The sequence below is a fragment of the Xiphias gladius genome, chromosome 2 (assembly GCF_016859285.1).
Source record: "Xiphias gladius isolate SHS-SW01 ecotype Sanya breed wild chromosome 2, ASM1685928v1, whole genome shotgun sequence".
Taxonomy (NCBI): domain Eukaryota; kingdom Metazoa; phylum Chordata; class Actinopteri; order Istiophoriformes; family Xiphiidae; genus Xiphias; species Xiphias gladius.
Genome location: NC_053401.1, coordinates 2,476,989 through 2,486,774, shown reverse-complemented (window position 1 = coordinate 2,486,774; position 9,786 = coordinate 2,476,989). Strand labels below are relative to the sequence as shown.

The following is a 9,786-nucleotide window of genomic DNA, read 5'->3' as shown; positions in this document are numbered from 1 at the left end:
TCAGGGAGCGACGTACAGAATATCGAGGTCACAAATGGGGCCACTGGAAACCAAGCCCAGCTTGACCTTTGTTATTTTTGTACTGGCACGTTGTGGACAGAGATCGGTCTGTAAGCCATAGCGTTCTAACCGAACATGTTAACACAGTGGCTGTGTCGAGTGAAAATAAACCTACCGTACCAGGAGTTTTCATGATTATAATTCTCGTTCTTGATGGACAAACGGTAACTGGAAGCTACTTTGTAAGACGGACACCTAGAGGCCCAGCAGGATTAACAGTGCAAACATTAGATGGCAGACACATCAATACGATATAGAAACCTTTACAGCTTTATATGTGCAGCGGCTTCAGTGGAAAACATCTATTCACTTTCATCGGTGAGTCAGCTGGCCTGAGTTTGTGTGTGTGCACGTATGGCTTAGACAAGAGTGTAATTCAGCCACGCTTAGTGCAAGAATTGGCAGTCAGTCAGTGTAATTCGGCATTTAAATCTAATTTAAAAAAAAAAGAATCCTCTTAGCAAGATTTGATTTGGAAAATTAATTAAATCTAACCATGATAATCAGATAAGCTGAAAAAGCAGAAAAGAAGCAGAGCGAGAGGAAAAAAAAAGAAAACATACAAACTTTTGCATATATTTATCACAGAACCCTGATGCTGCTTGTGCTATTGCAGTGTTAGCTAGTTTATACTACAGTCCAGAGTACTGAAGGGAAGAGGAGGGTCCATTACCCTCGCTCTGCTTCATTCGGTGTGTTTACGTGCTCATAACTTTCACCCTGGTTAGAGGAAAACCACGTCATGTTGTGATTAACATGTTCAGGCAGCGAACAAGACTTAAAGAAAAAAAAAAAAGTCATCAAACTGTGGCCAAAGGCTTTCTCAAGCTCCACTCGGACTGGATTTATGTTTCTAGTGGGATCATTACAACGTTACCTGCGCTGGTTGGTGATTTTAGCCCCATCCAGAGTCGAGTCCTTGTATTTTAAAGGAGATGTTTCCATATGAAGAGCTGCTTGTCCTTCTGCTTTTTTTTTTTTTTTAAGTCAGCTCAGAGGCAAATTTGGCTTTTGTGTGAAAATAGAGGAAGTCAACAATGTTTTTGCTGATCTGATAGATGGAAACCTGCTAACACACAACATACAGGACGATGTGGGAACCAATATGACGACAACGAAAAAATTAAAGCCACCAGGAGAGTAAAACCCCGTAAAAGCTCATCAAATGAGCTGTTGTAAGGTCAGCTAGAGGATGGCACCGGTGACCCCTGCTTTTTTTTTTTTTTAAGCTTATATTTGTATACCTTCTGCTCAATTGTGCCCGTTAAAAATATGCTGAGTTTGCTATTAGCAGTTCCCGTTTGCAGCGTATCCGTGATGTACACACAACTATCGCTGGATAGTTGACGGAGCATATCCTGTCGTTTCCTGATGGTTATAATGCTGTTCAGACCGATAACTTCAATTACCACTGAGCACAGTGAATATTTCATTTCCCACCTCCGCCGGTGTTGTTAATTCCGTCCAAATGGGGCTTCAGAAGGCGTTTTATTGGAGACTGCTCTTGAAAAACACATTTTTAAAGGAAGTGGTGCTTGGAATAGAACACAACTTGTGTCTTATAACAATATGCCCCTGAAATGTTCTTTAAAGATAGAAATATAGTTAATCAGGTACTTGATGGCCAAGAAAACGTAAAAGACACCAAATTTATAATAATATAACATTACAGACAAATGAGAGCTACAGTAACAGGATGACAGGGCAGATTCTTCCTTTAACTGTTGCATCATCGGATCCCCATCATATCAAAACCATTGTACTTCCTCTAAAATTTAAGTGCTTCAGGATGTGACTGTAGATGATGATTAATGATGGTTAATGATGATGTTTATGTGCATGTAAACACACCTTTGTATCTCAAAGTTCATCCTCCAGCAGCCTGTCTCCAGGCAGATTTATGGCCTCTTACAGTACGTCATGATCTCTACACTGTGAAGTCCTGTGTGTGTGTGTGTGTTTGTGTGCGATTCGGCACCAGCGAGACAGTTTTCATCTCGCTGGAACCATTAAGTCTCACTGGTTTTGGTTCAAGAGTCCTCTGCAGGTCAAGTGGGAAATCCATTCAAGTTAGTGTGTAAAATTAGTTTTTTTTTTGTTTTTTTTTTTAATTTATTTTTTGGTCATGTGATTTTTCCGCTGTTGGTCCATAATTTAGTCCTTCCACGCGTATTTCTGTCTGTCAAGGCCATGTCTTCCCTTCTTCTTCCTCCTCACCATCGTCTTTACCTGACGTCATGGAAGTAGAGGTTGGCACATAGACACAGCAGCACGATGGACGCCAGCATGTAATAGATCAGATTCCTGAATTTGGGCTCCAGATCGCCCTGCCGGTACCAGAATATCTGAGGGCGAGAGACATGGATAGAACCTCGGATTATTTAAAAAGGAGGTAGACTTTTTGCAACTGAGTTTTACGTGGATTTCATTTTTCCTCTTCAAAACAATTTCCTGTTTCACTGTTAAGTCTACAAGTACCACGTTGGTCCTCCGGGGGCGAGGACAGCTCAGAAAAACACCTCGAAGTTTCATTCCTGATTTTTGTCTACTTTGATTGCTTGAACCATCAAGTCCAAAATCCAAAAAACTGTCATGTGACAAAGAAAAAGGGTAAAATCCTGACATTTGAGAAGCTACAACCAGCAACTATATGGACATTATGCTTGAAAAGCCCTAAAACAATTAATCCATTATCAAAATAGTCAGATTGGACTCATTTTCTGTCGCTTGACTAATCAGTAAATTGTTGCAGCTCTTTATTTATTGAATGACATTGATGTGGAGGCTACACAACCTGAAGGGAGGCCCGCTCCACCACACAAGACGTTCAGATTATCAGAATAAAACGTAACAATATTTTGATTAGAGAGCTCTGATAAAGGCACATTGTTGCCACGATGCAATGTAATGAAATAAAGTTTGGTCTGCATGGCTGTCATGCAGTGTAAAATGCTACTAAAACACAAGTGCGCTGAGATCAGCTGAATATGCACTAAATTAATCCCTTTTCACTGAATCACTGTTGGAAAACATTGACCGGACAGGATCTGACCTTGTAAGAAAAGTCCAACATTTACAACATTTATCAGTGTGATTTTATAACGTGTGTGTGTGTGTCGGTTACCAGCACTATGGTGGATCCACAGGCTAACAGGATACACACGGCAAAGAAGACATTAAGCGGTCGTGGAGGCAACGAGGGGAACACAAATGAACCGATCACAGTCACCTGGAAGACAAACAGTCATTATTAAATATATTCAATTTCCAAAAACCCTTTAATGGTTCTTAAAACTCCTGACATTGTGGGTTTCCTAGTTTAAAAATGATCAACACGAGTCTCTGCTCTTCTTTCTCTCCTTTTTAAGAGTTACAGGAAGGGAGGGAAAAGAAATGAAGAAAAAAAAACAAAAAACTGAGTAACACAATTCAGAAGAAGTACAGATAAAGCAGCCGAGTCATTATTTTAGCCGCAGACACTCCTTCCCTCCTATGTTAGTGAAAAAATCTGGATGGCTACTAGGAAAGTGATTTCCAACATGAGAACGGCCAAACGTTAAGAGGCTGCTGCGGTCATAGTGTGTGTGGTTTCATTCTGCCAGACCTGAGACTTTTCTGCACCTTTTCAACACTGACAAATGAAGCTATGAAACTATCAAGAGGACAAGCAAATGAATAACGGAGGAGCCCTTAATGCGTTCAGTAAAGCGGGTATGATACACAGCGTGCTAGTAACCCTAATGCAGTACTGCGCAGTGCTAAAATAAGATGTGTAATATCTGCATTTAAGACTTTTAAATCACTGAAGCCTTAACGTCAGATCATCTACGACCATTCAAGACCTAAAAAGGACCCCACATACCCTGTCTGGTGGTAATATCGGAAGGAAAAAACAAAACAAAAAACTAAAGGCACGCAAAGTGCAAGCATATAAATGGCCCGACATGCGGTAACCGCATTTTCCACAAAGCCATAGTGCAGCTCAGAACTGCTTGTACTACAGCTTAACTGAAGGCTTTGTACCCGCCGGGACTCCTGTGATCTCACCGCAAGTGAGCGAAATATTAGGACGATATTCTCATTCAAAAGAAACTGCGGTAGGTGATCCCTTACAGCTTTAATCTGCTTATTGCATTTTCGACATATGCATAATACAAAGAAGGTCCTCGCTGTCCTTCATCCACCCACACCTTGATCAAGAGTCATTTGCTTTAGTGGCTTTACACGAGCAATAAGCGATCATCGTGTGTCATGCCAGGGGTTTTCAAAGTCACACACTGTGGGTCTCCCCCTCAGACAAAAATGGAAAAAAAAAAAAAAAAACACATTGCAGATGACTGTGTGAATGGATAGAGGAGCGTGTAATATAAGAACCATGTCAATGGGACATTCCAAGATATAGTAATTTGAAGAAAAATACTTTTTTTTTTTTTTTTATTAATGGGTTTTTTTCCACTCCAGTGACTTCTTTGTCTCACTTCTGTTTGGTAGATAATCATGCGCCAAGTTTTAGAACTAAAGTTCCCACAATGCTTTGGGTTATGTGAACAGGAGGTATAATGTCACAGCCAGTTAGTGGTGAGCTACGACTTGAACCCGGTTTCTTTTTAGACTATATTTGTTCAGGGGTTCTGCAGCACTCACCAAGTTAAACTTAAGGATTTTTAAGATAAAGCATGATGGAAAACCTGTTGGAACGAAAAGGCAGATAGACCTGCTGTTTACATTTTGGCAAGTTTGCACCATTAAAAGTAGCCGAATTAGCTATTAGCACTTCCTGTTCGCAGAGTACCCATGGATGTAAAGACAACTGTCGCTGGATTACTGTGATACGGAAGAAAACTTTAAAATATGACGATTATCAGGCAAGTTCTGGAGTTACAGGGCGTGTGTTTTGTCTATAATTCCTAAGCAGATTTGTGGACGTTTATTCTCAGTGGACATCAGCGATAATGATCCGCTCGGAGAGTGTAAGTCACCCTGAATGTAAAAATACATGTATCTTGTCTGTGGGTTCGGAATTGACCCAGTTATGGATCAGAGAACGAGTACGATTTCTGATGCTGAATTGCTCAGTTCACCTCATACAGTTTTCCGAATTCAGCTGTGGTATCTCTCTGGGTAGGTCAACATAAACTAAACAGAACAACACCAACCATTGACGAGACCCCCCCCCCCGTACTTACTAGAACAACCAGAGAGGTAAATCCCCCCACTGCCAGGTTGATGATTCGATCCTGCAAGAGAGACACGAGTTTATTTCACCAGCTTATACAAATCAACATAACAATTCTGGCATGATCTTACTCTACGAGACGTTTGAACTAATAAAATCCTGGACAGACATTTTTCTTTTACATGCACAAGTAAACACACACACTTGTGTTTTTCTTGAGCACACACAGACCAGATGAATGGTGCTCTAATGCTATTAGAGTTGAAACAACTGGAAAACAGGAAAAAATGCCAAACATTCTCTGTCTTTAGGCCCTCAAATGGGTGTATTTGCTGATTTTCTTCGTCATATCATTATAAACTGAATATCTTTGGGTTTCTCAGTCTTGTTAAGCTGTTGGTTAAACAACACAATATAATTTAAGATGTCAACTTGGATTCTGCGATGGCTTGAAGTTGCAATGGGCATTTTTTTCACTATTTTTTTTACTTTCTATAGACTAAATTATCAAAAAATAATAAATCAGCAGAAAAAAAATGAGAGATTAGCAGATTCATTAGTAATGAAACTAATTGTGAGTTGCAGCCCTTAATGCTTTGCCTGATATATCATAATCCTCTGAGCCATAGAGCTCCACAGTCGTTAAAAACACGTCACTCCCACTGTTGCTCTAGGTGACGTACGTCTTCATCAACATGAGAACACACACTGTAGTTTATTCTGACTGAGCCCCTCACACACCGTCCTGCTGCCCCAAATACTCACTAGAGCATCAAATGTGGATTAACCCGCTGCTGAAAATAGTCCCTAACTAAAACACGCTATTTCCTCTTGTTGGTTAACAAAACTAGGTCAACACCTCGTACATGTCTGGCCTGACCTTTATCTGTCTGCCTCTCTCCTGCTCATATACAGTACTTTAATGCAGCTGGATTCACGATAAAGCTGCTCTCGTTTACACGTTTTTCTCTTTCTGGTCTCAGAAAACGGAACGAGTACGAAACGGTGACTGACACGCGGCCCGTTAAGGCCACGTCTTAACCAGCGGTCACTTCCCGGCTGCTGCTCTGCTCTGATAGAATCCTGATTTTATAACCGAAACGCCGTCTGACGGAGTCACCTGACGCATGAGTCGAAGACGACGCCTGTGCTGCGATTTCAGCTGCATTTACTTGATGCGGTCAATTGAATGAGACTAATAGAGAGCTGTGCCTGCGGAGGAAACGCCCGACCTCGCGCTCGTTGGGCAACACTGGCGACTCTCTTCTGCGGAAAGTAGCAAAGGTTCGTCCAGAAAGTCGCCAGATGTGTCGCTCGGTGCTTTTGTGAAGAAAACACGTTAAAGGGGGTTGAAAAGTCAGTAAATCTAAGTTGACAACACTGGCTGTGAACTCCCTCCTGATGACGCAATAGAAACTGTCGGTTGCAGCTCACTTTGAAAGAGCAACGGCTGGTTTAGTTTCAGCCCTCGGTCACACGGCATTCAGCTGACCAATGGTGTAACTATCAGTCAGTCAGTCTTGGACACTTGCATTTAAAGGACTTGCCCTGCTGTTGTGGACAAGCCGAAGAGTACAGTTTCCAGCTGCTTTAGAAAATTACTGAGGCCTTTTTAAAGATTTACATTTTTCCATAGGAACCAACAGATCACAGCCAAAGTTGTTGGTCTTACTCTTACTCTGGTCCTTTCATGGTATTTGTTGACAGTAAGAAAAATATAGAAACAGCAGCCGCCTGAACTACATTGTATAAATAAGGCACACACATTAGACACCCAGAGGAATGCAAGCGTTTTTTTTGCAACATCCTACCCAGGGATGTTTTTAAAGTAGGGCTACATCTAATGATTATTTTGTTTATCAATGAATCTGCCAATTCTGAACACACGGTAATGTAAGAGCTTTTCATCAGGCGCAGCAATCTCAGCGAAGTTTTCTGTCGATCAATAAATCGACACAAGCACATTTTGTCTCTTTAAAATAACTTCCATTTCCCCGTCTGCAGCAGCACTGGGTGCGGGTGGAAACCCGAAGTGCTCCTGTTACAATTCTGGGTCTTTATACCAAATACCTTTTTCACTTTTTGCTGTGAAATAGTGAAATCTATAATGAATAAAAGGCGCAACATGTATCACTACTATTATTCAAAGTCTCACTCACACAAAACACAACTTCCACACCCACACCCACACCCACGCACTTCCAGCAGGGTCCTACCCGAGCAGAGGTCTCCCCGAACAGAGGTCTGTTGTCCAGGCCGCTGGTGCCGTACGTCCTGGTGGTGAAGTCATCCATGGCCGGTTCAGCAGACACACACTCACCGCCCACCATTCACCCCTCAGCAGCGCCACCTCCCTGAAATGCCGGGCCAGTGCTGCATGCTAGCTGGCCTGCTTCCAGCTGCCTTCCCTCTGCACGGTGTCAGTAAAGCCGTCAGTGTCTACAGACCGATGGGGACATTATGGCAGGTTGGTAGGCGTCTTACTTTACCTGTGTGACAAGAAGATGTGAAACTATGATAAGTTTGTATCAAAAGAAACTTGACGGTGAATCACGCAAAAACACCGTCACATCATCGTCAGTGTTGCCTGCAACATCCTGCACTGGCTAGAAAAGCCCAAAAAAATCCAGTGTTACATTATATCTGTGTCTTATTCTACTAATATCAAAGCAATAAATAGAAATGTGAAATCATAACGCCGACCGATGAAAAGCAACTAAAGCTGCAAGGATAAGTAGATTAATAGGCAAGAATTTCGATAAGCTGTGTTCTGGTTGTGCTACAACATAACTTCAGTATAAAGGTATTAACGACACTGACAGTTCCTTCAAGCGGGTTGGGTTGGTGCTTCTCTTTCCACAGTGGTCAAACACTTCTGAAGAAAATCAGATACAACAGAAAACAGGTTTTTACTGTAGTTCCTCCCGCTTCACTTCCTCTATTTTCAGGTGTGATAACAAACCGCAGTCAGTTCCATCTTTATGCAAATGGTGTTGAGAGATAAAAGAAGCTGAAATCTGAACAAAAATAGTTTTCTTCATACTGACTCAGCCTCAGTGACAGTCTCACTAAGACAAGGTTTGAGCCTGTGCTCTGACCAAAACAGAACTTCTCGAGGTAGAGCTCCTCCCACGATTAAAAGCTTTAAAAAGGACAGGTTCACAATTTTTCCAAGTCTGTCTTAAAACAAGAGTCGTGTCCTGCACAAGAGCCCTGAATCAGGTTTCTTCTTGCGGCATCATTACTCTCGTCATTCTGCCATGAGTGTGCTTGGACAAAATGTAGAGTGTTCCTTGTTCTTTGCCACAATAGTTTTGGTGTTTTTGGTTGATCAATAATGATGCTGATTGTTAATCGCAGAGTTTGTCTCATTTCACCGTCGTAGCTCTAGTCCAGACTGAAGTATCACAACAACTATGGGATGGATTGCCATGAAATTTGGTTCAGACATTTACATCTCCCTCCAGATGAATTATTATAACTTAGATGATCCCTTAACTTTTTCTGTAGCTCTCTCTAGTCTCAAAAGACCATGATATTTAATGAAAACCAAAACCAGATTAAAGGGGAGGCTTTATAAGCTTGAATTTGAGAGGGAAAAAAAAAAGAAAGAAAGGGGGGGGGGGGGTGAGGCTCGGTTTGCTGTTAGAAACAAGCCCACATCCGTTTTCTGTTTGCACACCTGGGGGCATCAGCGTATGTTTGACACTTTGGGCAAGACCCGAACAACGAAACCCAAGTCTCTGCATCTAGTTCTTTTCAGAGGGGATTATAAAGTACATAACCGTAGAGGCAATTTTACAGGAGGTCAGGATAACAACGTATCTAAAAAGGTAAAAAAAATAAAATAAATTAAAAAAAAATTAAAAACTTCTCTCACACCACAGTTTCACACGACGTCTTGATGCAGAGTTTAACAACCGTTTTCATAAAAGACGGCAACAGCAGCTGCAGTTGTTTCTTCCTTTCTGGGTGAGGTGGCAGCAGAAAAGGAAATAAAACCCTCGCAGAGCTTTCTCAGCAGAAAACACACAGTGGAAAACAAGAGCTTCATTATAAACTAGCATAAACCTGGCCTAAAGCTACATTCCTCCACAGCCTTGTGATTCACTAGGCTTCTTAAAAAGAAAACCCACGACTTAACCAAGCTCAGAAGAAAAATATTTGGTTCACATGTGAGCTGAAAGTACAGGAACATAGACAACTCTAATCTATTTAGGTTATCTGTTCGGTCCTTTTCCTACAGCTGAGAATATAGGTCAGCTTTATATTGGCCTTTGGTTATTAGAAGACCATCTGAATCCAAAAATATTTGAGCCTGTTGCTCAAGAAAGCAACTAGTTACGAGTAGGGCAGCAGCTAGTTATTGCTGTCATTATCAAATTAATGTAGCGATTACTTTCTTGATTAATCGATAAGTCTTGTGGTGAAAAATGCCCATTACAAGTTCTCCAAAGTGTTTGGTTTTGCCCGACCAACAGATAAAACCCCAAAGGTAGTCGTTGATAATAGTAAACTGAGTAAGAAAAGCAACAAATATTCACCTTTGA

At 41.4% G+C, this 9,786-nt stretch overlaps 1 protein-coding gene across 1 annotated transcript; it reads right to left on the bottom strand.

Moving 5' to 3' along the window:
- Window positions 1-1,029: 1,029 nt before the first annotated feature.
- Window positions 1,030-7,702, bottom strand: tmem243b (transmembrane protein 243, mitochondrial b). The gene is made up of 4 exons (XM_040144539.1): window positions 7,453-7,702; window positions 5,247-5,297; window positions 3,185-3,289; window positions 1,030-2,405 (listed from the first exon to the last, which is right to left on the bottom strand). Exons 1-4 carry the CDS (start codon window positions 7,564-7,566, stop codon window positions 2,286-2,288), a joined length of 390 nt encoding a protein of 129 aa, XP_040000473.1. The 5' UTR covers window positions 7,567-7,702; the 3' UTR covers window positions 1,030-2,285.
- Window positions 7,703-9,786: the final 2,084 nt, after the last annotated feature.

Excerpts from the sequence above, each read along its gene's own strand:
- tmem243b (XM_040144539.1), bottom strand. The coding sequence starts at position 7,566 with ATGGTGGGCGGTGAGTGTGTGTCTGCTGAACCGGCCATGGATGACTTC. Across the intron at positions 5,298-7,452 it reads TCGGGGAGACCTCTGCTCGG|GATCGAATCATCAACCTGGC; the intron begins GTAGGACCCTGC and ends TCTCTCTTGCAG. Across the intron at positions 2,406-3,184 it reads GTGGATCCACCATAGTGCTG|ATATTCTGGTACCGGCAGGG; the intron begins GTAACCGACACA and ends TCTCGCCCTCAG.